This window comes from Trachypithecus francoisi, unplaced genomic scaffold (genome assembly GCF_009764315.1).
Source record: "Trachypithecus francoisi isolate TF-2019V2 unplaced genomic scaffold, Tfra_2.0 Lachesis_group2, whole genome shotgun sequence".
NCBI lineage: Eukaryota > Metazoa > Chordata > Mammalia > Primates > Cercopithecidae > Trachypithecus > Trachypithecus francoisi.
This window is the reverse complement of record NW_022681465.1, coordinates 75,322,031-75,348,305: the sequence shown is the minus strand read 5'-3', so window position 1 is coordinate 75,348,305 and position 26,275 is coordinate 75,322,031. Positions and strand designations below refer to the sequence as shown.

The following is a 26,275-nucleotide window of genomic DNA, read 5'->3' as shown; positions in this document are numbered from 1 at the left end:
TCCTATTGCTTTAAACAAAGAATGATATACCTTTTGTTTTATGACTTCAGGAAGATTGGTCACAGATTCTGCCCAGGCAGAATATCGCCTTTTGTTTCCAGCAGGATTGTCCAGCTCTAGGTAACTAAGGCCAGATATGAAGCCTGCACCTCCCCCTCTGACGAACGGGTCTCCTCGCAACACATTGTTTTGGGTTCCTATACAGAAGAAAGCAAATGAAAAGTGAAAAGTCTATCGAGTATTAAGAAAAAATCTATCAAACTATGTGACATCCTGGAAAAAGTCAAACTATGGAAACAGTCAAAAGACAAATTGTGGCCAGGAAGAAGGGAGGGATGAATAGGCAGAGCACAAAGGATATTCAGGGCAGTGACACTGTTCTGTATAATACTACAATGGTGGGCACATGTCATTATACATTTGTCAAAAGTCATTAAATGCTCAATACCAAGAATGAGCCCTAATGTAAATTATGGACTTTGGATGACAATGTGTCAATGTAAGTTCATTCACTGTAACAAATGTTCCACTCTGATGGGAGATGTTGACAGTGGGGAAGCCTTTGCCTGTGTGGGAGCAGAGGATATACAGGAACTCAATGTACTTTGCACTCAACTGTGCTGTGAACCTAAAACTGCTCTAAAAACTAAGGTATATTTATTTTATTTTTGGTGGTTTTCTCTTATTTTTATATATATATATAGAGAGAGAGAGACAGAGTCTCACTCTGTAGCCCAGGCTGGAGTGCAGTGGCATGCTCATTGCAACCTCTGCCCCCCTGGTTCAAGCAATTCTCCTGCCTCAGCCTCCTGAGTAGCTAGGACTATAGGTGTGTGCCACCACACCTGGCTAATTTTTGTATTTTTAGTAGAGATGGGGTTTCACCAGGTTGGCCAGGCTGGTCTCAAACTCCTGGCCTCAAGTCATCTGACTGCCTCAGCCTCCCAGAGTGTTGGGATTACAGGCATGAGCCACTGCACCCAGCCAAAACTAAGGTATATTTTTTTAAAAAAGAAAAACAACTCTTGCCTGAGAGTAGATGATATTAGGGAATTATTGTTTGTACTCTTTATATTTTTAGTGTGAGTATCACATTATGCAAGAGAATGTTCTTCTTAGATGATACATGCATATATTTAGTGATGAAGTGTTATGATATCTGAAACTTCCAAATAGTTCAGCAAATATTATAAACACTTTAAATACATAATATATATTTCAAATAATCAGTCAATATTATAAATAATATATGTAGTAAAATTACAAAATGCTAATTATATATAGGAAATGGGTATATGGGTATTTATTACAACATTCTTGTCTATATGTTTTAAATTTTTCATAATAAAATATCGGAAGGAAAACAGTTTATTGCATCTGGTATACTAACAATGAGTAAAATAAGCTGTTAACTAACAGGAATCTATTACTTAACACATGAAAAGTGTTCTGAAAAGTGTGAAATGCTAATGGAAGCTTTTTTCCCATTTATGTGCCTCATAAATTTAGAAATACTTTATCTCCCTTTGTAATGTTCCTGACAAGAAATTTCCAATCTGGCAGATCAGATTTTGAGTGATTTTCATTTCCTTGTAACTGTCCAAATTTTGCAGTTTCATAAAATGATCATATTGTACTCATATTCAGAAATCATTAAAGCCTGACAGTGTTTTTTTTTTTTTTTGCTGTTTTATTTTTTATTTTTACATAATGTACATAATTATGGGGTGCATGTGATATTTTGATACATGCATAGAATGTGTCATGATCAAATCAGGATATTTAGGATATCCATCACCTTATCATTTGTTTGTGTTGAGAACATTTCAAATCTTGTCTTCTAGCTATTTTAAAATATATAGTAAATTATCGTTAACTATAGCCACCTGACTGTGCTGTCAAACACTAGAATTTATTTCCTTTTTTTTTTTTTTTTTTTTTTGAGACAGAGTCTTGCTCTGTCACCAGGCTGGAGTGCAGTGGCACTATCTCAGCTCACTGCAACCTCCGCCTCTCAGGTTCAAGCAATCCTCCTGCCTCAGCCTCCCGAGTAGCTGGGACTATAGGCATGCGCTACCACACCCAGCTAATTTTTTGTATTTATAGTAGAGAAGGGGTTTCACCTTGTTGGCCAGGATGGTCTCGATCTCTTGACCTCATGATCCACCCGCCTCAGCCTGCCAAAGTGCTGGGATTGCAGGTGGCACCTGGCCGAATTTATTCCTTGTACCTAACTACAGGTTTATACCCATTAAGCAACCTCTCTTCATTGACCCCTCCTCCTCCCCAACTTCTGGTAACTATCATTCTACTCTATCTCCATAAGATCAATTTTTTTAGCTTTCACGTATGAGAACATGCAATATTTGACTTTCTGTGCCTGTAAATCTTCATAGTTTTAACAAATTACCTGATGCTTCCTCATCTTCATTCTTAGCTGTGTTTTAAATATATACATAGTTACCCTTTCCAATGCAGTGAATCACAAAGTCCCATCCCTGTATTACTGAATCACAATCATCTGAGGGAACTGCAGATTTCTTAGCCCACACCAAGACCTACAGGAGAATATCTGAGAGAATGAACAACCTTGGGAATCAGCATTTTAAGAGAATCCCCCAGGTAATCGTCTTGCATACTAAAGTTTGAAAATCACTGCCTTAGCCAGCACACCTATTTAAGAATTACAGATTCTACCATTACGTTGCTTTTTTAAGGCTTTAGCCTCCCTTTCCATACCCCAGTGAGCTCTCTGTTCCAGCTAACTCTTTTCCCCTAGAAAAGGCAGCCCAGTGCAACAGTCAAGACCCCAGACTGTTAAGCCAGATTTTATGCATTCGCATTTCATAAATATTTCTTGTGAACTATAATCTTGGACAACATTTCTGGGCCTCAGTGTCCCTGTCTGTAAAATGTGAATATGAATAACACTTAACACGTAGGTAGGAGAAGTACACTGGTTAATTTTTGAAAATCACTTAAAATTGTGCTGGCACATAATAGGTGCCCTGTGTTTGTTAAATGTGAAATAAAATAAAATTGGTAAGTGGCTTCCAACTGCCAGCCCAGCTGAGGACTGATGTCAACATCTTCTCAAAGCTCTCACTTCCATTTCTGTGTTCAGATCCTTCTTTTTCCACTTCATTCAAAACCTTTTCCTCCTCTGACATGTCAACTCCATGAAGACAAGCACTTTCTCTGGCATATTCACAGCTATATCTTGAGTGTCTAAAACAATTCCTGACACATACCACAGACTCCATAAATAATTGATGAATGAAGCAAGTGCATGAGTACATAAACCAGGTTTTACTACTCATCTTCCTCCTTCTTGCACTCATCTACCAATATCCCAAGAATCCCTGCTTCTTCACCGAGAGCTATGACACATGGGTCAGTGTCTACCTTTGCCATTCCCCCAAGACGATTTAAGCTCTGATACTGCTCAGTCTATGGCCTCACACAATGAAATGCAGTCTCACCTCCATCCCTACTATACTAGGGAATCTCTTCCTTTAAAAGTAACTTTCTTTTCAACCTTTATTCTAGATTCATGGAGTACATGTTCAGGTTTGTTACCTGGGTGGATTATGTGATACTGAGCTTTGGAGTATGATTGATCCTAACACCCAGGTAGTGAGCGTAAGTACCCAACAGTTAGTTTTTCAACCCTTGATTCCTCCCTCCCTCTCCTGTCTAGCACTCCCCAGTGACAACTGTTGCCACTTTTATGTCCTTAAGCACCCAATGTTTAACTCCCACTTAAAAGTAAGAACATGCAGTATTCGGTTTCCTGTTTCTGCTTCTGCATAGCAAAAGAAACTATCAATGTGTAGCAGACAACCTACAAAATTGGAAAAAATATTTGCAAACTATGCTTCTGATAAAAGTCTAATATTCAGAATCTATAAGGAACTTAAACAACTTAACAAGTAAAAAAATAAACAACCCCATTAAAAATGGACAAAAGACATGAACAGACACTTCTCAAAAGCAGCAACTAAGTGTTAATCACCAAATCCAGTGAACATTTTTTGGTCCTTATCTTCACTCTGTTGACCTCACTCCTCCTTTACTTTCCATCTCTTGTTTTTTCAATCCTGCCAAATGTTTCTTTCTCCACTCTTCTTTATTCTCTACAACTTTACTTAGGTAATCTCTTATTTCATCACTCCATGTATTAAATCTTTTAATGGAACCTGATAGCCTTCAGAATGAAATCCAAACTCCTTAACATGGTACCTTCACAGTATAGATCAGTTTACCCTTTCAGTCCCTCTTCAATCACCCAAAGACTAGCATATCACCTTTCCTCCGTCTCCACTGCCAACCAGCATACACCAAAAACCTGACCTCCACCTAGTAGCCATGTCAGCAAGTGAAACTGAATCGTCTCTTGATAATGTCACTTGTCTAGGCTTGTTTGCCAATCATCATAAGGGAGAAAAGTGCTGCACACTGATAACATATTCATAATACAGAGGAGAGAACCTGGTGAACTCCTTAACCTGTGTGATGTCTCACTACTATGATATATGAAAGAGAGAGCAGAGGCAAAAATTACCAAATAGATTTTTTTAAAACACAAAGTAGAACACCTGATAAAGCCTCAAAAGCCTTTGGAGATCAAGAATTAACAATAGAAGACCGGAGTAGAGGTTAAGCTTGTAATTATTCACAATAGCAAAGACATGGAATCAATCTAAATGCCCATCAATAATAGACTGGATATAGAAAATGTGGTGCATATACATCATAGAATACTATGGAGCCATAGAAAAAGAATAAGATCATGTCCTTTGCAGGGACATGGATGGAGCTGGAAGCCATTATTCTTAGTGAACTAAAGCAAGAAAAGAAAACTAAACATTGCATGTTTTCACATATATGCAGGAGCTAAATGATGAGAATATATGGAAATAGACAGGTGAACAACACACACTGGGGCCTTTTGGAGAGTGCAGAGTGGGAGGAGGGAGAAGAGCAGGAAAAAATAGTGGGTACTAGGCTTAATACCTGGGTAACAAAATAATCTGTACAACAAAGCCCCATGACACAAGTTTACCTATATAACTTCACATGTACCCCTGAACTTAAAAGTTAAATAAAAGTAGTTAAGCTTGCAAGGCAAATTGCTCTTTTTCCATTTACCTGAAGAAGCTTTTAAAGCCTTTTCCAGTTCCTTGCATCCATGACTTGAAAACTTAATGACAAAGCTCCAACCTGAGGATTTACATTTCTTTTCTTCTACTGAACCAAAATCTGGGGGAAAAAATGTAAAAGAGACATGTTTAATTTCTGCATTCCTTGAAGATCTTCAGATATGAGAGTAGGGATAAGAGGTTGTTCCCTGCTACTATGGCCATCTAATCAAGAGTCGCATGATATGGACATTTTCAAGCACTCTAGAAGAGTCAAAGATCAGAAAAAATGGTATTCGACTTTTGTTATTTTTCCTTCTATAAGCTTCAGAGGGGAGGCAGGAGGGATTTCTACATAAAAAGGTGCAGGGAGTAGAAATTGAAGACCCCAAAGAGTGACATCTTTCACCCATTTACAGTCAGCTTCTTAGGCATAAAATAAATCGATAAATGTAGGAGCATGACAGCTTCTTCCAGCAAATCTGCTTAAAGTTCCCAAAGTTGGCTTCTGTTTCCACAGGAATTAACTCCTAAAACTCAAGTTCAGTCTGTCCATCTTTAACATCTGTGACTTCCAACAACTCCTTCCCATTACTTATAACCTTAGAATATGATCATTTCTACTCATTATCAAGTAGAGTTTTGCCAAAGCATTTTTTAAAACCAGGATAAATAATAAAATGTGCAAATATATTTTCTCATTTTACTAACTATATTACAATAATATTAATGTTTCTTAAAGAACAACTATTTGGGGCATCATTGTATCCCGAAAGTTATGATTATATTTAAATAAAAATTTTAGGAAAAACATAAACTGCTCAAGAGTAAAATTTTTACTGAAAAATAAAATTTTAGCAGCTTGGAATGTTTTTTTTTTTAATCCTCTCCATTTCTTTTAAGTGCAATAAAAAGAAGTAAAACTGAATTTAGATTGAGCTACTTGCTGGATTGATTCTTCAAGAAATAGTGTCCTTCCTCTTTGCTACAAAAACCTGTACTTGTGCACTCATTTCCAACCTATAAGATTTGAAAAGATCAAATTCTAGTTAAATTTTATGTGGTAGAGACCTACAAAAAAACAGCTCAATGGAAACGAAAAAATATTATAGTTTACCCATTTAAAAAGCTATTAAGACTTCCTCTGAATCTTATGTAAGAGATCTTATTCTTCTCCAAGGTTGTAACAGAATCTTTTCTGAAGAGAAAGACCTTGAAGAGGGGATTTGGAATAGAGACGGAAATGTGGGCATCAGCTAAAACACAAAGTTAGGGAAAAAAAGGTTTGACTTGGAGGAGTGGCTGTTAAGCCACCACCATCCCTTCCCACATCTAGACAGAGAGTGAGGAAACTTCTCTCAATATGAAATCAACAAAGCATTAATTCAGGGGCATGTCCTGATTCTAACCAAAGTCAGGCAATTTTAGCAATGACATAGCATAAGGAATAAGCTAAATTGACTTTGAGGCCAGTTAGACCCAGCCTTAAATACCCTCCTTGCAATCTTCGTGACCTTGGATAAGTCTCATAATAGCATTGAATCTCTATTTCTCAATCTGTGGGACAGAGATTATAATGCCCATCTCATTGGGTAGTAGTAAGGATTATTACTAACATATGTAACTCACTTGTCATGAGGAAGGTATCCATCAATTTAAGCTATTGTTACAAGTATTAAGTAGTAAACAAACTTATGATACTCAAAGCAGACTTTTTTTAAAAGAATGTGAGTGGTAAAAAACAAAGGTAAATGAAATACTTATTTAAACATTTTGATTTCTGAAACATTACTAAATTCCTCATTTAATTTTTCTTGAGAAATACTGTTTAGTCTGAGAAAGCGGAACGTTTAAAAAGCATTCTAAAAACCCAGCCAGTACCCTCTAGAGATAGCCAATAATGATAATGATTTAGCTCAAGGTACTATACAAAAGAGTAGACAGGCTTTTCTTAAACCATGTAAGATTTTAAGGAGAGAATAATACTTTCTTGCAATTTTGAATTCCTTTGCAATTTAAATCTCTATTTGTCAAATTTTAAAGCTCAAAAGTTACATTAAAAGTTACATGTTATTTCCCCATTAAAATCCCAGAAATGCTTTTAGACAACAAATGTTTTAATACTATACCATTTTGTTTTAATTTTTCTGAGTCCACATAAAATAGAACTCTGTATTCTCCTCCTAACGACCCAGATTGCAGAAAATGTGTCCCATACTGGTCGATTAATCTTCGGTAGGCACTGTAGTCATACAGAGAGGGGAGGTGGGAAAGCTCCTTCCAGAATGGCTCAGCAAGTTGTAAAAATTCTGGATTGTTATTAATGAACTGAGCCACTTCAACCGTGTTCTCAACAACCAACAATTGATAACTCTATGGAAAGAAGAAAGAGTACAAGGAGTTTTGGGTGGAAGATAAAAAGGCAATGGAAATAGTTCTCTGTTCTATATCTTCATCAACTTTCACCTCCAATCAACCCAGACTACATAAATTTTTTATTTTTGACACATGATGAGCACTCCTATGGACCCACTTACTGGATGCAATCAGAAATACTTGGAGTCTCAAATACTAATAATATCTGAGTAACGGCCAGGCAAGGTGGCTCACTCTTATAATCTCAGCACTTTGTTGGGCTGAGGCAGGCAGAGCACTTGAGACCAGTCTGGTCAACGTGATGAAACTCTGTCTCTACTAATAATACAAAAACTATCATGCCATGGTGGTGTACGCTTGTAATCCCAGCTGCTCAAGTGGCTAAGGTAGAAAAATCACTTGAACCCAGGAGGCAGTGATTGCAGTGAGCCATGATCACACCACTGCACTCCAGCCTGGGTAACAGAGTGAGACTCCATATCAAAAAAAAAGAAAAAAGAAAGAAAAATCAGAGTAACGCCATGTTAAGCCACCACCATCCCCTCCTACATCTGGACAGATAGTGAGGACCCTTCTCTCAATATGAAATCAACAAAGCATTAATTCAGGGTTCAGAATTAATTTAGAAGAATTCAGCTTTGTCCTGCCTCAGCCACTCGAGTAACTTGGATTACAGGTGTGCGTCACCATGCCCAAATAATTTTTGTATTTTTAGTAGAGGTAGGGTTTCATCATGTTGGCCAGGCTGGTCTTGAACTCCTGACCTCAAGTGATCTGCTTGCCTCAGTCTCCCAAAATGCTGATATTACAGGTGAAGAAATTATATAGTAATTTCTTATATAACCTCCAAAATCCCAAGACCAAGTTGCTATGCCTTCTTCAACTAGAAAAAGAGAATGAATCCATCAACTGATAAATATAAGTATATAAAATAATGTGTCCCTATGGTCCACATTTTGACAATGACTTGTAGGTATCTTTTATCTCCCATGCTAGCATATTTGCAGGTTAAGCTACTTTATAATGAGGTCTTTTAAACACTTTCTAAGCATCTTTTCATTACATCCAAGACAGATCACAGATCTACTTTTGCCAAATCCCCACTGTGTGAACAATATAATGTGGAGACAGTAAATATTTTTACAACTCATAGTTCCATAGTCAGCTTCTTAGTCATAAAACAAATAAAATCAATATTCCTTATATTTTCCTAAGTGATTTATTATTCAAGTTACTAACTTTAAGAATGAGATGAAATGTTCAGATTGTGAATAATGATCAGCCTAAAAAGTTATTCAGCCATAACTATATGTCAATTAGTACAGTCCATCTCTACTATTCAGGTTTCTCCAGAGGAAAGTTTTGGTATTTCAAAACAATGAAGTATTTAAAAATAAGTCTTTTAACCTTCTTAGATAAAAATGTTGTTATCTCAAAAGTAATAAAGTATTTTTAAAGTCTTTTATCTTTAGTAAAGTGTTTTTAAACTCTTTTATCTTCATGCACCTTCTAAAAGGACTCTAGCATTTGCATTTAAGAAGCATATATAAGCATTAATTATATTTTTTAAAATTGTATATGACACTTAAAATAGTATTACCAGTAATCACAAATTTAAGACATTTAAGATCATTTAAAATAGAAGATTTCAAGGTAATAAGGGCTTTGTAAACATCTTCAAATGAAAACAAATACTTTTAATGAGAAGTTTAAAACTATAAATAAATATACATATATATGTGTGTGTGTATTTTTTTTTTTGAGACAGGGTCTCACTTCGTTGCCCAGGCTGAGTGCAGTGACGTGATATTGGCTCACTGAATCCTCTCCCTCCAAGGCTCAAGTGATCCTTCCACCTCAGCCTCCTGAGTAGCTGGGACTACAGTCGTGCACCACAATGCTCAGCTAATTTTTGTATTTTTATAGAGACAGGGTCTTGCATGTTGCCCAGGTTGGCCCCAATTCCTGAGCTCAAGCTCAAGCAATCTACTCACCTTGGGCTCCCAAAGTGCTGGGATTATAGGCGTGAGCCACTGTGCCTGGCCAGTATAAATAAATATATTATCAAAGAGATTTAATGAGACAATATTGTACCTTTTAGAGACAGATATTACATTGTCTCTTAAAGGAAATGCTATTACTATTACTAATTTTAATATGAAAGCTGATCCTTTTGATAAATACAAGTTTATTAATGTAAGCAATACTTAAAAACAGGAAAACACAGAAAAGTTAGCTGACATTTTATACTAACCTTTCCTTTATGGATTTCATTGGTCTGTGAAGAATAACTGCGTGAAGAAGATGATGAAGATCTAAAAAAGGAGCGCTTCCGACTAGATGATGTATGTTCTGCCGACGTATGTTTTACATAAGACCAAGTACTATTGTAAAATTCATAATTAAAGTCATTATTTATTTTCACCTACAAAGAAAATGAAAAATTTTGCTATGACTAAATTAAGGCTTGGAGATACCCAAGATACTTTTGTATGCTTTATCATGGGTACTTTCTTCATGCAATCTTACCAAAGAGAAAAGCTCTTCATTGGCACAGAGCAATTGTGACTCTCATTAAGACTAGACCTGTATGATTATAAGGAAAGAGTTCATTCTATGATTATTTTTTATTAAGCAGGACACATGGTACCAACAATGGCAATCCCAAGCGATTCACAAAACATGTTTAGGTACAAACAACTTCTGTGTTCCTTTTGGAATGTCAACATTTGGCCCAGAAGTGAGCAAATTAACAAAAGTTACACTGACAGAGAGCTAGAAAGAATTTGGTTCTTGATTTTTCATCTAATAAAGGGGAACAGAGATGCAAACAGGTGATACAAAACAATTAGCTCTTTTGGACTTTGTTTTGGAATGTTGTATGTGATCTGTAGTGGATTTAATTTTCTAATTCTGTTTCACTTGGATAAATGCTAAAATTACATTTTTTTCTTTGTTAGATAGAAGAAAGGGCCACCCCAAAAGAATTTTAAAGTAGACAATAAGTTAGTCATATGTAGCTAAATGAGAAGTGACAGCTTCACCTTTTATTGAAGAGACATCATTCATTTATCCTTTATTTTACTTTAGATCAAGTGTCAAAATTAAATGCCCACATCCCTGGCAAGTAATATCAATGTTGGAAACCTCCAGTGGACAGCATGGTGATGAAAAAGTGAACACACACCCTGTCTAAAAGAGACACACAACACTCAAATCCACTAGACAGTCACTAGATGTAACTACAGGTTCTAGTATTGACAAATTGTCTGTTTTTTTCCAAGGGATAAATTTGACTCTTTATGTAAAAATCTCTTGATTTGGTAAAATTATAGACAACTAATTTGCTAAAAATGTCAGTCCCTGTGGGAATAAAACAAAACAAGCAAAAAGACTCCCTCTCACTGTGTTTGTTCCATATAAATATTCAAATTAGGAACTCTCCTTCCGCAAGCATTTGTGTTTTTATTATTTATACATATATATATACCTCTGTGTTTGAGATCAAAACATAAGGACAGAGAAAATTGAACTGATGGAAATGATACACTTTTTTGAAAACTGAAAGGAAAGAAAATGACAATATTACACAGTCATACTAAACAATGCTTGTGAAGGCAAAATATTCATGTTGTCACATTAAATAAGAAAACAGGTATAAGTGTGAAAATGCTATTAACTACAATCATGCAAGTATATGGCTAGTCAAAAAATACAAGAAAGAAATACACCAAAATGCCAGAAAATGTAATATGACTGTTATCACTACCCCCTATGGAGTATTAGATATGCATGCTGAAAAGATAAGAAGATAGATTTAAGCAAATCTTTTATTAGAGCATTATTTCCATTACATTATGAAACTGATTTGTTTAAAAGTTAGATGCAAAAATTCAGCTTGGGCTGGGAGAATATATATGTGTGTGTGTGTGTGTGTGTGTGTGTGTGTGTATACACATATATATACGTATATACACATACACACATATACATTCTTGACTTAAAAAATTAGTTTATTATCTCTTCGGAGAAAGAAAAGTTAAATATATCCCTTTCAATGCAAAAAAAAAAAAAAAAAAAAGCCTATTTCCTCTTATCTTCATAGCCACAATTCAAATACAAATAAGCCTCCCTTTAGTTTAGCATCTTCTCACTCCTATCTACTTACACATAGCTGCAGGAATCATCTTTCTCAAAGTGATGTGGTCTTATTTAATTTTCCTTAATTAATACCCTCCTTCTTCCAGCTTAGATCCTGAATTCTCCAAGACTGATTCTTCCTCTGAAATCCCAAATTCAACCATCCTATATTCCAACATCTCTTATTCTTTTAACTCTCATTTTATTATTGCCACATCTATTATTTAACATTATAGAAACACGTTCTTCCACTTATTCTCCCCCTTTCTCGCTCTCAGTACTTTTAAGTTTTTTCACTTCCTTCCTCTTTCAGCTTAGGCTTCTTGGCTCATGACTTCAACCATTCTCTTGCCAATGGATTTAACTTCCTTACCTAGATGACCTGCTATCATGTTTCCCTGGCAAAAACCCCGCCCAGGATGGCTAAGTCAAGCATTTTAGCACTACTCCAGAAAATCGCACAACTGTCTGGGCGCGGTGGCTCATGCCTGTAATCCCGGCACTTTGGGAGGGCGAGGTGGGCAGATCACAAGGTCAGGAGATGGAGACCATCCTGGCCAACATGGTGAAACCCCATCTCTACTAAAAATACAAAAATTAGCTGGTCATGGTAGCACATGCCTGTAACCCCAGCTACTCGGGAAGCTGAGGCAGGAGAATCGCTTGAACCCAGGAAGGGGAGATTGCAGGGAGCCGAGATTGAGCCACTGCACTCCAGCCTGGTGACATAGCAAGACTTCGTCTAAAAAAAAAAAAATCGCACAACTGTACAGATTGGTGCCACTACAAATCCATTTGTGCTTTTCAACTTCAGTAGAATCCTCAATACCATCCAACAATACTTTATTTCTCTAGTTAGTTCTCTCCTTCTCCCATTCTCTATTTTTATATTACCTATTTTTATATTCTGCAAAATTTTGAAAATTTTTCAAAATTCAGTTTCCCAATTCTACAGCCACTTCCTTCACTCTCAGAAGATGATTTTAACTCTTTCTTTACAAAAACTCTCATCTTCAGAGACCCCTTAAACTGCTGGCTAACAAATCCACAAACTTATTAACTTTTCTTTCCTTCTTTTTCTGCATAGGTGTCCCTCCCCTTGTCTGGGGCTAAATTTTCTGTCTCTTCTCTGTATTGCATTCTCTCTGACCTCTTCAAAGGGTGGATTACACGGATTGATCGTTCCCTCTCCGACAGCTTCCATTTTTCTTGCTCTACTTGCTCCTTTCTGTCAAAACTTATATGTATTCTAACACAACCAACTAAAATAAGAAAGGCTTTACCTGTTACTATATATTCCTTCTTTCCTACTTTCCTACTTTCCCATCTCAATACTTTAAATGAGTTGACTATAATTAATTATCTTAAATTCTTCACCTCCCATTCACTCTTCCACCTACAATGGTCTGACTTCCAACAATGCTGCTGGCACCTTCCTTATTTCACCAGACAGTGAACACTTCTCCCAACAATATTTGGCACTGCTGACCACTCTCTCCTATCAGAAATACTCTCTTCTGTTGGCTTTCTAGTTTTCTTTTTTTCTCTGTGGCTGTTCCTTCTAAGACTCCTCTACGCATCTCCTTCTATTACTCCTCTATGCTGATTCCAAGAGCAACAGTGTTCTCTGCTCTGTGCCTTCAACTACCATTCTTATACTAATAATCACCAAATGTATATTTCCAGCTCAAACACTTTCTCCTGAGCACTTGGACATACTTTAGATACCTAAACTGAATTTGTCTTCTCCCTGCAAATGAATCTTTACCCATCTCAGAGGGTTGTATTTTCGTCTGGCCATTGGTCCAAGTCAGAAACCCAGAAACCCATTCATATCCCAGACTGCTCATTCTCCATCAGACCCCGCATTCAGCAACTCACCAAGTTTTCTCAGGCCGCTATTATATCCCTCAGGGATTATTACAACAGTTTTCTAACCAGGTTTCTTTCCCCCATTCAGCCACCTTCCAATCTATTCTCCACTGTTCATATGAGTAGCAACCCTTCTTAAACTCTCTAATGACTTTTTTAATCCAAACTCCTTAACTAACCAGAAAAAAAGTCTTTTTTATTTACTTTCCTGATCACTTATAACCTCATTTCTTACAACTTTCACACTTCACTCTGTAATCCAGCCAGTTTGAACTTCATTCAGTTATTCAAAAGTGCTCCTCGGGCCAGGGTCAGTGGCTCATGCTTGTAATCCCAGCACTTTGGGAGGCCAAGACGGGTGGATCACTTGAGGACAGGAGTTCAAAACCAGACTGACTGACATGGCGAAACCCTGTATCTACTAAAAATACAAAAATTAGCCAGGCATGGTAATACACGCCTGTAATCCCAGCTACTCGCGAGGCTGAGGCATGAGAATCGCTTGAACACAAGAGGCAGAGGTTGCAGTGAGCCAAGATCACAGGACTGCACTCCAGCCTGGGCAAATGACTCCCTCTCAAAAAAAAAAAAAAAAAAAAGAATGTTCCTCTTGCCCTCCTGTTTTTTCATTTTCTCTCTCTCCACCCACATATAGAATGAGACACGATATACATATAGATAGAGATATTCACCGTACATACATACATACACATACTCTATAAAATGCTTATAAGTATAATGTCTGCTAAGAGGGGATTTGGAGCCAGACTTCTAAAGTTCAAAACCCACCTTTGTCATCTTCTATACTGTGGATAAGCTATTTAGCTTTTTTGCCTCTGTTTTCTCATTTGAAAAATGAGATACCAGTACCTTCCTCCTTAGGTTATTATAAGGAAAACAGATCCATGTAAAGCTCTTGGAACAGTGCTTAGTATATAAAGGGTTCTTACATGGGAGATATTTTTAACTATCATTTAAATTATTCCTAGCTAACAAGGTAGACTTAGAAATCTCAGGTATCTAGTCCTCATACCAATAGAGGAAGCAAAGGCTTAGATAATGTAGCATTCATTAAAATTGGCTTTAGAATTTGTTTTTGTTTTTCATTTGATATGCACTTAGGATTTCTCTTCAAAATATAAAATGAAGTATATTCAAGACTAAACACAGAAGAAGCCATGAAGTTTCTCCACCTTGATCATAATTCATTCCCTTCTGCAACTCATCCCACACTGAGAATAAACACAACAGTCTTTCTGCCATCTCTCAGGCTGAACTAGGCAGAGGGAAACCTTCCCAAGCCACAAATGACTTCCTTGTATAAAAAATATAAGTAGACAAAAAATGTGCACAGGATCAAAGTTAAGTAGCTTACTCAATAAGAAATTGGGTTTGCCCTGGATAAACCGTAATGCTAGAAACCAAAACACGGATTATAAGAGAGAATGGCCAATTGTTTTATGTTTATTTATTCTATGTTTAATTATGTTTGTTTATTCTACGTTTATTTACTAATATTTATGTTCCAATAAGTCAAAAGTCACTTTCCACCTCAAAGAGGGCTGAATACCCAGTGGACCCGAAATGAATTTGTTTGAACCATGGAGGACATTCACCACCTCTGTATCCACACCTGGGTTTAGCATTTGCATGACTGACTCACTGCCTGTTGCTTCCACTTCACTTCCCTCAGACTGGCTCCTCAAAACATCTCTGTTCCTCACTCTATAACAGGCTATAGTTTCCCTCTACTCTGACAAACATCTTCACATTCAGTGATGGGGAAGGCATTTCAGATGTCAATTTAAAGACTAAGCTCTGCTGAGGAAAATGAATGTCAGGATCACGTTGTTATTAAATTATCCCTCTTCTTCAGAAATGCAGACTTCCTGCCTGTCTACCTTCCAACGAAGTCAGAAACGCTCTTTCTTGTTATTTTCTCTGCTCTGTAGCTTTCTAAATTTGACCCTTTTAAAAATATACATGCAAGTCTCCACAGTATAATTATGAAAGAATTAGGAATACATTCTCTAAGGAATAGAGTGAGAAAAAAATTATCTGTCTACACCTATCTTACATTCTCCTTTCTGGCCAAAAGTTAAATTGTAATACATGTTATTTTCCATGTTGAATAGAGTTGAAAAAGAAATTAAACGAAATGCATGGGGTGAGTAAAATGTAATGAAAAAAAAGTCTGTGAAATCTGACAGACCAGATCTAAGCTCTACAATTTTTTAATTTGGTGACTTTGACTATGTCAGCTGAAGTCCTCCTGAGCCTCAGTTTCTACATATATAAAATAGTAGGATATTGTTTACTTTCCAAAGCTTCTGTGAGAATTAAACCTATGCTAATCACCTACAATAATGCAAATGCCACTATTCAAAAACTGGTAGCTACAATTATTTTTCAGATCTGTTTTACTTTTCATTTATATTACTCAACAACTCTTAAATGCAACTAACTTATTCTATGGTAAATTGGAAGATGGTATGTTTGCTATTTATAATCAAAGCTGCTTTCTGGAGAAGGTTAATTTGGGTAAGCAAAAGGCCCTTTTGTCTGAACATTTAAGTAGTTTGGGTTTACAAATTTAGAAGTAATCAATATTAAAAGCTGAATTAGACATTTTTGGAGTTTGAGGACAAAGGAAGAAAAAGGAATGAGAGAGGAGATCTTGAAAGACAAGAGCAAGAAAGGAGCTAACACCCAATAAGACCAGAAATTTCATTGTGCTAAGGCTGTGGAAGATTGTTTTAAGATAGAAGATGCCAACTGCTATTGCTTCAACATGTTTGCATTACTGCAACAGAAAATCTCTCCTCTATCTTCCTTCTAAATCTTCTGTAAAGTTTCCTAAAGCCATAACTGTTTTGCATGAGTACGTTTTGCATTGATCAAAACCTACTCATGAGTGAATTTAGGTGTGTATGACAGAAATAGCTTTTGAGAAACAGAACCCTGGAGCCAGAGGAGATCTGCGATCATAAGCAGAATTAAAATGTTAGACAATATCACTGTTGGCAAGAATGTGAAGTGGAGGCCACTCATCCCCACTGCTGGGGAATGAAATGATCCAGCCATTCTGCATATTTTACCTAGTAAAATTTAATACATACATATCCTATGAGATAGCAATTTGAGTTGCAGGTGTATGCCCTGGAGAAGCTCTAGTTCATTTGTATGGGACTCAGGCACAAGAATGTTCAAGACATTTTCATAGGAAAAAATTGGAAATGGCAATAAAAATGCCACCTGCAATAGCATGAGTAAATCTCAAAACCATAACTTTTAGTGAAAAAAGTAACAGAAGAATAGATAGAAAATATAGGCAAAACTAAATCACAAATTTGTATTTAGGGACCAAGACATATAAAGAATAAGCATGTATAGAAAAAACAAGGATAATTAATACAAAATATAAGACAGTGGTTGCCTGAGGAGTGAGAGGGATGTGATCAGAGAGGGGTGTAAAGGTGCCTTTAAGTCACTTAAGGCAGATGGTGGGCATATAAGGGCAGTTTTCTTCAAATTACACATATATGTTATCCACACTGGTTTGTATATATGAAATAGTTCATAATTTTAAACTAAAAGCATTTTAAGTGAGCTGACACTGTAGCAGTGTCAAGAGACTATCATTACCAGTCATGGATGGGGCCTTAAGTTTTAATGTCTGCGCTGGCACAGACAATAAGGTCTTGGGCCCATATAGAACATGAAGCTGAAAATGAGGTATAAGGATATGTCAGTTTGAATGACACATGTTAAAAGTATCATTGCCCTGTACCCCAAAGCAAAAACACTGTGTATACTTTTTAAGTCAACATAAAACATTTATAAAATGACCACACATTAGACTATAAATTCTCAACAACTACCTAAAAGTCAATATCATATAAATAATGCTCTCTGACAATTCCAGACTAGAAATCAATAGCGTCATAAGTACCTGGAATGTATGGGAGAGGACATTTCCACTCAGCCTGTAGAAATCTTTTCCATCCCCACTAAACACCTTTCTACATTGACCACCAAAACTTTTGGTATTGATGACTCTGTTCCTAAACTGGCCAGTGAGTTCATTGTAACTGTTAAAAGGAGGAGGAGGAGAAGGAGGAGATAAAAAGCCATTAAAAACCAGAAATACCACTTGGTTGGAAAAAATTTATTAGAGAACTCTAGAAATTCTTAAAATGCATTACAGTTAAATACTTCTTTGAGAGAGCTCAAATGAAGAGCACAGCATCCTAATGCATACTATGCATTATCCAGCTTCCCCAGCTTGGTATAATCACTAAAACTAATAGCTGGGAAAGTCCAACATTCTTTCCATCTAAGAACATATTGGCGAAACACATGGCTCTTTTGTATCTATGGCAACAGCTTGTTTTAAATTGAATCTGCAGATAAAACCAATACAATTAAGGTTACTCTTAAGGAGGGAGAGCTCTCTGTAATAAATTTTAAGTAATTGCCTCTTAGCATGCTGAATGGTGTACTCTTTCAAATAATTTTACCCTATTTCTCTGTTAATAAATTTTAAAATATTTCAGAAAAATTACTTCTTTCACTCTAAAATAAGCTATTTTTAGGTCTCGAAACCTTAACAAGTCATATGACCCTTAAAACTTCTTCAGAATTCTCTTTGATAAGGTAAACACAGTATTTTCCGATCTTCAGTTGGAAACGAAGTTTCTTGACTAGTTTAGACAATTGCTATTCAGCCTGGGTATTACAACACACTTGCTTCTGTCTCTCTTCTCATCCTGTTCTCATTCTATTATCTCTTCATTCTCTTGAATAGTCCCACATTACTGAATCAGTCTTTTCTCTCTCTCTCTCTCTCTCTCTCTCTCTCTCCCTCCCTTCCAACCCCCATGAAGTGACCAACTGTCCAGGTTTCCCTGGGCCTGAGGGGTGTCTCGGAATTAGAATTTCAGCGCTAAAATCAGGACCATCCCAGGACAATGGGTCACTCTACATCTCACCACATGTATCTATAGGTATGTATGTGTGAACAAAAATACTGTCTCAGGATGTGGCAAAGAGCTCCGAGCCAATGAAGAATCTTGCCTATTAGAAGACTTGTTCTTAGACTTACCAAACCATAAAATAAAACAAAATTTAAAACTGTAATTCGTTGATGTACTCAGGAGACTGCCCAGCACCTTACCCATTTCCAGTAAGTTCTATGTTAGGAGGAGGTTTATCGATATCACAGGAAGGTCTCCTTTCTGAGTCCTCACATCTGTCTTCATCAGCACTGTCTTCATCACAGTCAGAATCCCCATTGCAGACCAACGATTTGCTGATGCACTGACCTGAACACAAGAAAAATCCATGTGCAAATGTAAAAGAGGGAAGAAGAGAAACACTACCCAGGATCAAAAAGGTTTTTCCTGCCACCTGCAACACTGCACTGATACGCCAATATAAATGGGAGATAAATCCTCAGACTGTCCGGGAAAGGACTAGTGATTATTTTGTCTCCATTTTGTGGCACACAGAAATGGTTATTAACTCAATTAGACACAAATTTGAAAATAGGATCTGAATTCAGAATTTCAGGATCTCACACATAATCATCAAGCTGCTTGTCTAAAGTATATAATTCCAACTACTGGGAAGATAGACTGACTTCCTGACCTTCAACTTTCAGTTTGTTTCTGTCATTCTAAGATGATGAAGTTGAGCTTTTCCTGGTAATTTAAATTTATAAGCTTTAAGAGCAGGACAATTTTATCAAAAGGTTAAAATTCAATATTTCTATAGCACAATAGGGGCTGGGATACAAATATGAGTAAAAATGGCCTTTGCCAGACTTTTCATATACTTTACAATCTAATAGAAAATACTACAAAGACATAGATCATAATTGTTATGATAGCAATAAATCTAGAGTACCAAGGAAGCACTGGAGAGTACCAGATGATCCAGTTCCGGTCTATCTCCCCAGCATCATCTCCAGCCATTCTCCTACTAGCTTCTTATACCCTAGTCATACCGGACTATCTGCATGAATAAAAGGCCAAGCTTTCTGTTATCTCCAATGATCTTGCACTTAGTTAGTTCTCTCTGCCTAGAAGGGTTTTCTCTACCTATCTCTTACTTGTCCTTCAAGAATCAAATTAAACATTATCTCCTCTTGAAAGCTATCCCTGCCTCACAGGCTCTGATGCATGTTCTCCATGTCCTCATAGGATGTTTGGTGCACAGCTGTCCTTATAGGACATGTACCCTGCTATACTGCCACTCGATCCAATGCAGAAAACATTTGTTGAGAATGTATTATGTACCAGGGACTCCAGAAGCCAACATGAAAGAAATATAATTCATGTCTTCAAGGAGTTCACAGTTCACCATGAGAGACATTCAGGCCAACAAATAATCCAAAGGACAGATGGTACAATACGCATAAGGAACATATGGAAGTGATTGGTTAATTACTTCTATCAGTTGGGGATTTAGGGCAGGCTTACTGAAGGATTTGTTATCTAATTTGGATTTTGAAAGTAAAATAAGCATTCAACAGGTATCATTGAGGAGCACTTCTAACACAGGGATTATTTATGTACTATTCTGCCCATAAAACTTCAACATTTGTGAGGGAAGAGGCATGTGTTTCACTTGTATATACAACCCTCACCACTACTTGAAACAAGAATCATAAATGTTTACTAAATGTTGTTACATTAATCTGACTGCATAAATACAACATAGAGTATTGGTCAAATAATATTCAATGCCAAAACTATGTTTCAATTACCCCACGCATAAGAAAGAACTGTATTGCTCCTTAATCAGTTCATTAGGGTAGCTTTTCTTGTAGATACAATAATTTAGGCAGTAACATTGTTTTTGTCTAATCTCAATACATGTACAAGACTCACTCTGCATCTTTACTCAAAATACACTGTCAAGAACTATTTGGGTCTGTCAGTAGCCAGAGTTCCATTCAAAGAGACAAAGAGCATTCCTATGTTTATTACCAGATACTTCCCTTTGCATTTGAAAAAATGATAGCTGAGTGTGTGATTAACATACCAACAAAAATCCTGATGATATTTGGGGGAATTAATTTTAGGTCAATATAAATTCAGTAAAATTTAACAAATATATAATGAGCAAGTTCACCAAATAACATCTGAATTTACAATCTGCATGCTGAGCCTATGGAAAACAAATTACCTGAAAAACACCTGAAACGCTCTCCACATCCCTCTTCTGTTGGACATCCTCTTGTAGGTTCACAGGACTGTGTTTCAAAAGCATTTCCAACACAAGGTTGGCCCCCATACTGCCCATACACAGCAACTGACCGCCTGCGAGTCTAAACACAAAGCAGGCTGTGGTTGGTTGGTTGGTTGGTTTGTTTTCAAAGATATCTCTAGTTTCCTTTATCTGAGTAATAAAATCTGAGGGAAAGTAACACAATTAGACAAACAATGTCTGGAAAATTGTTCTGGTGTTCTACAGAAATAAAACCTCAAAATCAATGAATCCACAGATGTACTTGTCCTTGAGTTCAGCAACATTTTGACTATTATTTATAGAGAGCTCCCAGGCATATACTGACTTTCAGGATTAAATGAAAAAAAAAAAAAAACATGTTAGTGAATCTTTAAGAAAGTAACCTGATTGCAGTGAGCCGAGATCACACCACTGCACTCCAGCCTGGGCGACAAAGTGAGATGCTGTCTCAAAAAAAAAAAGAAGGCCGGGCGCGGTGGCTCAAACCTGTAGTCCCAGCACTTTGGGAGGCCGAGGCGGGCAGATCACGAGGTCAGGAGATTGAGACCATCCTGGCTAACACGGTGAAACCCCGTCTCTACTAAAAAATACAAGGAAAACTAGCCGGGCAAGGTGGCGGGCACCTGTAGTCCCAGCTACTCGGGAGGCTGAGGCAGGAGAAAGGCGTAAACCCGGGAGGCGGAGCAGCTGAGATCCGGCCACTGCACTCCAGCCCGGGCGACAGAGCGAGACTCCGTCTCAAAAAAAAAAAAAGAAAAATAAAAATAAAAATAAAAGAAAGTAACCTGAGTAAAGCTTAGAGGGTAGATACATAAGCAAATAGATTAGAGCATAGAATGATTAATATATTTACCAAATCTGTGTTCCAAGAGTTCATTAGAGAAAGTGAAATGACTTTTTCTGGAGAGAGGATAAGGGTACTAGGAAAGGGTTAAAATGAAGCAGAGTTAGGGAAACCTTCAGAAGAGTAATGGCAATTCCTTTCAGCTAAACTGTAAGCCTTCTTTAGGAAGAAAGGCAAGCAAAACAATTCAGAGAGAAGTACATGAACACGGAAGTCAAACTTACAAAACAGAAACCTAAGTAATCCAAAGATGAAGCTACATCTACAAAGGAATATGTAAAATACAAACCTCTTGAGGGAAAAGAATATAGGAAAACTGAAGAAATTATCAAACTAAATGAGAAACTTACAACTAATGCATACTAAGGTTTATTTAATCCTCATTCACTATGAAGACATATATCTCATCTAACGTTTAAACAAAAAGAAAAAGCTACCCGTGGCAATCAGTGAGCATCTTCCAGGCCTCTTCCTGTACTCACCTCTTCTCCATTAAACAAAACGAAACAAAACAAAAACGGAACCAAAACTGAGCGTCCTGAGGATTTAAACCTTGAGTGAAATCAACAGGGAAGAGCTGCTGTACATATCAATGTCGAACTTATTCATCCATCCTGAATTGGGTTAGAACTGGGAATTCCTTGTCATGAGGGGTCACAGTGGCGTAATTTGAACTCTGAGCAGGTACACAACAGCCCTAGCATGGCTCTAGTGCCTTTCATTTGTTTAAGCAAAGGAGCCACAGAGGAATATGAGTGGGGAACGGAACTCGGTAAGGTTTCTTGATACCGTTTTTAGTCTCTTTGTAAGTGATGAAGATGCCGCTCATGTGTGACTTAACAGTTTCCTTTGTGAAGTTCCAGAGCACAGATGGCATTGTTTGCATAAGAAAGTGTTTTTCTTCTCCGTATTATCAGGGAGCCCTTGATGGCAGCCACTCTCCACAGTCTCATTCTCACCTGTCAAAGTCTGACCCTACAAGCCCTTTCTCATTTTCACTTGTCTCTCTCTGAATGAAAATTTTGTTTTTATAATCTAGGATGTATCCATTGCACCTTCAATCAAAGAAAAAAATTGCTTGTATAAAAAACACCCTCTATCTCTCTGCTTCTGTTTAGTGTTCTTTCTTCTTTTTAAATGATAAAAATATTTAACGTGTTTGATGTTTCTTTGACCTTTGCTTGTTATTCATGTACCTGTTTGCCTGTAATCAGAGCTGTTATTTATTATAGTTGCTAGAAGCCAAATGCTTTATTCAGGCAATTTGTTTTGAAAATACCACCATGTAGGTACTAAATAAATACCTGATGATAATGATGATGCTTCAAAATAATAATTATCTTCTATGGTATGATTCTGTTATTTTATTAATTAAAAGTGATTTTTAAATAAATATTTTTACCCAAACTGGACTATTTCTAGAATATTTAACTCTTGAAATGTTCAGAAACTTTAAGATGAACATTTTATTTCTAGGACTATCTTCAGAAAAATGTGGGAAAAGAGGACAGATATCTACATTCAAAATGTTTATTAAAGTTTTCTTTATAACAAAAATGGAAACAATTTAAATATCAAACAATAAAAAAATAAAAAATAAATAAATCAAACAATAAAGAAGTGGAAAAATAAGAAGGCTATATTCATATCATGGAACATAATACTGCTGTTATAAATTATTTTGCTGATAGTATAAGGTTAGATTAAAATAGCAGAATACAAAGCTATGATAAAATAATCTCATTTTTTAAAATTATAAGCATACACAGAGAAAAAGTAGACAGAGCTGAGGGAATAAATACCAAATGATGTTATATAATTTGTTTCTTCTAAATGGTAGAATTGGCCGGGTGCAGTGGCTCACGCCTATAATCCCAGCATTTTGGGAGGCCGAGGCGGGGCTGATCACAAGGTCAGGATATGGAGACCATCCTGGCCAAGATGGTGAAACCCTGTCTCTACTAAAAATACAAAAAATTAGCTGGGTGTAGCGGCACGCGGCTGGGACTACCCAGCTACTTGGGAGGCTGAGGCAGGATAATCACTTGAACCCGGGAGGCGGGGGTTGCAGTGAGCCGACATTGCGCCACTGCACTCCAGCCAGGCGACAGAGCGAGACTCTGACTCAAAAAAAAAAAAAAGAAAGAAAGAAAGAAAAAGGCAGAATTATGAATAATGCTTTATTTCTTTATAACTTTCTGTATTTTCTCCAATGAACATTTTATAAGGAATACAAACATTTTTAGAAGCTTTTTATAATACTCAGATTAACTTCTACATTGTGCTTGTATTATTTAGCAATTAAACTTTAAGACATTTCGCAAAATTTTTTTTCATGGTTGTTTGCTATTTGTGAAGTAAAATCAAGCAGCCATTTTGCTATTTGCTAGTGTGTGTTTGAGATGAGAAGAAAAGTTGAACTCAGTGAATATAAAACATTTTAAATTATCTAAAAATTTCGTTCTACGTTGTTCCTATTTCTCTCATAGTTAAAGAGTTAGTAAATTGCCTTGAACTTTTAGCCTATCTACATTTCTAGCTCCAAGATAAGATCTAGAAAAGTCCTTCAAGAAAAATGAATATACAAGTTACTTTATTACAATATTAATTATTAAACAAATCATACTTTTCTCCCCTCAAAATTACTAACATGGTTTTCAAAAAACATTGACACTATTTAATGAACATTCAAAAGTTAATACCATTTTGGCCATGCCTAAATATTTCTGCACATAAATAATCAAATACAAAGTTTTGCGTGTTCCTACCTGAGTCTTGGTACAGCCATTGCATTCTGACCAAGGGGCATAGGAGTCCCACTGGCAGTTGACTGGAGAGGAGGCACTGCCACAGTGTCAAATTGTCCATCATAAAGCAAGTAGAAAGATATACAAGGGAACACAAAGAATGGTGAAAACAGCCAAAAATAGTTAAATGTTGCCTCAAATATTTTTTCCTAAGTGACACTAAAAGTATCCTAAAATACATAAAAATGGAGGGAGCCCCACTGACTTAGAGATTAACACTTTTACTAAACATCTATTATGCTGGCACAGTGGCTCAAACCTGTAATCTGAGCACTTTGGGAGGCTGAGGCAGGCAGATCACCTGTGGTCAGGAGTTTAAGACCAGGCTGGCCTACATGGTGAAACCCCATCTCTACTAAAAATACAAAAAAAATTAGCCAGGTAGGGTGGCGCGTGCCTGTAATACCAGCTACCCAGAGGGATGAGGCAGGAGAAATCACTGAAACCCAGGAGGCAGATGCTGCAGTGAGCAGAGATTGCACCACTGCACTCCAGCCTGGGTGACAGAGGGAGGCTCCGTCTCAAAAAAAAAAAAAAATCTATTATATGCCAGATTCTAAAGACACTAGAGTTGTAGAAATAATAAAAGAGGTAGGTCATTGGCCGGGCATGGTTGCTCATGCCTGTAATCCTAGCACTTTGGGAGGCCAAGGCATGCAGATCACTTGAGGTCAGGAATTCCAGACCAGTTGGGCCATGATGGTGAAACCCTGTCTCTACTAAAAATACAAAAATTAGCCGGGCTTTGTAGTGCATGCCTGTAATCCCAGCTACTTAGGAGATGAGACAGGAGAATTGCTTGAACCTGGGAGGCAGAGGTTGCAGTGAGCTGAGACTGCACCACTGCACTCCAGCCTGGGTGACAGAGCATGACTCCATCTCAGAAAAAAATAAAAAATAAAAAATAAAATTTAATTTAATTTTTTTTAAAAAGGTAGGTCATTGACTATTGATAGAAGAAAGGACAGAGACACAGATGTATAAACAAATAATCATAGTACAATATATCTCATTTGATGGATTTCAGAACAGAAATGCATTCAATATAATGTGTTACGGGAATATAGATAAGGGAGAGTTTGAGTTGGGAGGGTAGGTGAAAACATATGTAAATATGTTTTATGACCTTTGAAGGGAGGAAGGTTTTATGGCGTTTGAAGAGATTCTGAATGATGAGTTGAAGAGTTATCCAGAAACACTTAACTGAGAGACAAGAAACTATAAAAAGTCCCCATGAGAAGTGGAAAACTAAAAATTGGCAGAGGCTGAATGGACAGGAATTTATTTATATGCATCCCCTGTTCATTTAGGCCATTTCTCAAGCACACAACCAAGGAGGGCAATTTGAGCTTAAACAGCTCCACCAAAATAAAGTACACGTAAAAATGGAGAGTTGATTCTCATACAATGCTCACATTCTGGCTGTGTCATATGGAAAAGACTACCCGAGTCAGCTTTAAGAGACTAAGGAAGCCTTGCCTAAAATGATGCTCTACGAAGGATAAAGGAACTAGTATTCCTGAATTCTGGATTCCCAGCACATTCCTTGGCTGGGCGATATCTTGAGTCAAGATGATTCTTGCATGTCTTAAGAGGGTCAGGTTACTCTGAAAGTAATGACTCTCATTCTGTAGTGTGTGCCTCGGCTGCTTTCACAGGGCCAATCTTGCCAACCTGTGGTTTTCATAGGGTACCAATGATCAAAATACCTGAATACTTTTGACAACCTTGAACAATCTGAACTTACTGTTATTTTTCTAGTCTCTGTCCTGGGGAAACGCAGAGGGCTTCCCCAAACATGGAGGCTTAGGAGAGGAAGTTTGCTTGACCTTCCTGCTGTG

At 37.0% G+C, this 26,275-nt stretch overlaps 1 protein-coding gene across 2 annotated transcripts in view; it reads right to left on the bottom strand.

The window, feature by feature from the left end:
* The window catches only part of C7 (complement C7), an 83,557-nt gene that overhangs the window by 34,714 nt on the left and 22,568 nt on the right, over positions 1–26,275 (bottom strand). For both annotated transcript variants that reach the window (XM_033179449.1, XM_033179448.1), the window contains 8 exons: positions 24,396–24,471; positions 20,721–20,862; positions 18,706–18,853; positions 17,482–17,620; positions 9,772–9,942; positions 7,271–7,514; positions 5,152–5,262; positions 31–197 (listed from right to left, as the gene is read on the bottom strand). In XM_033179449.1, coding sequence (XP_033035340.1) covers positions 31–197; positions 5,152–5,262; positions 7,271–7,514; positions 9,772–9,942; positions 17,482–17,620; positions 18,706–18,853; positions 20,721–20,862; positions 24,396–24,471 — 1,198 coding nt within the window. The remainder of the gene's footprint in view (positions 1–30; positions 198–5,151; positions 5,263–7,270; positions 7,515–9,771; positions 9,943–17,481; positions 17,621–18,705; positions 18,854–20,720; positions 20,863–24,395; positions 24,472–26,275) is intronic.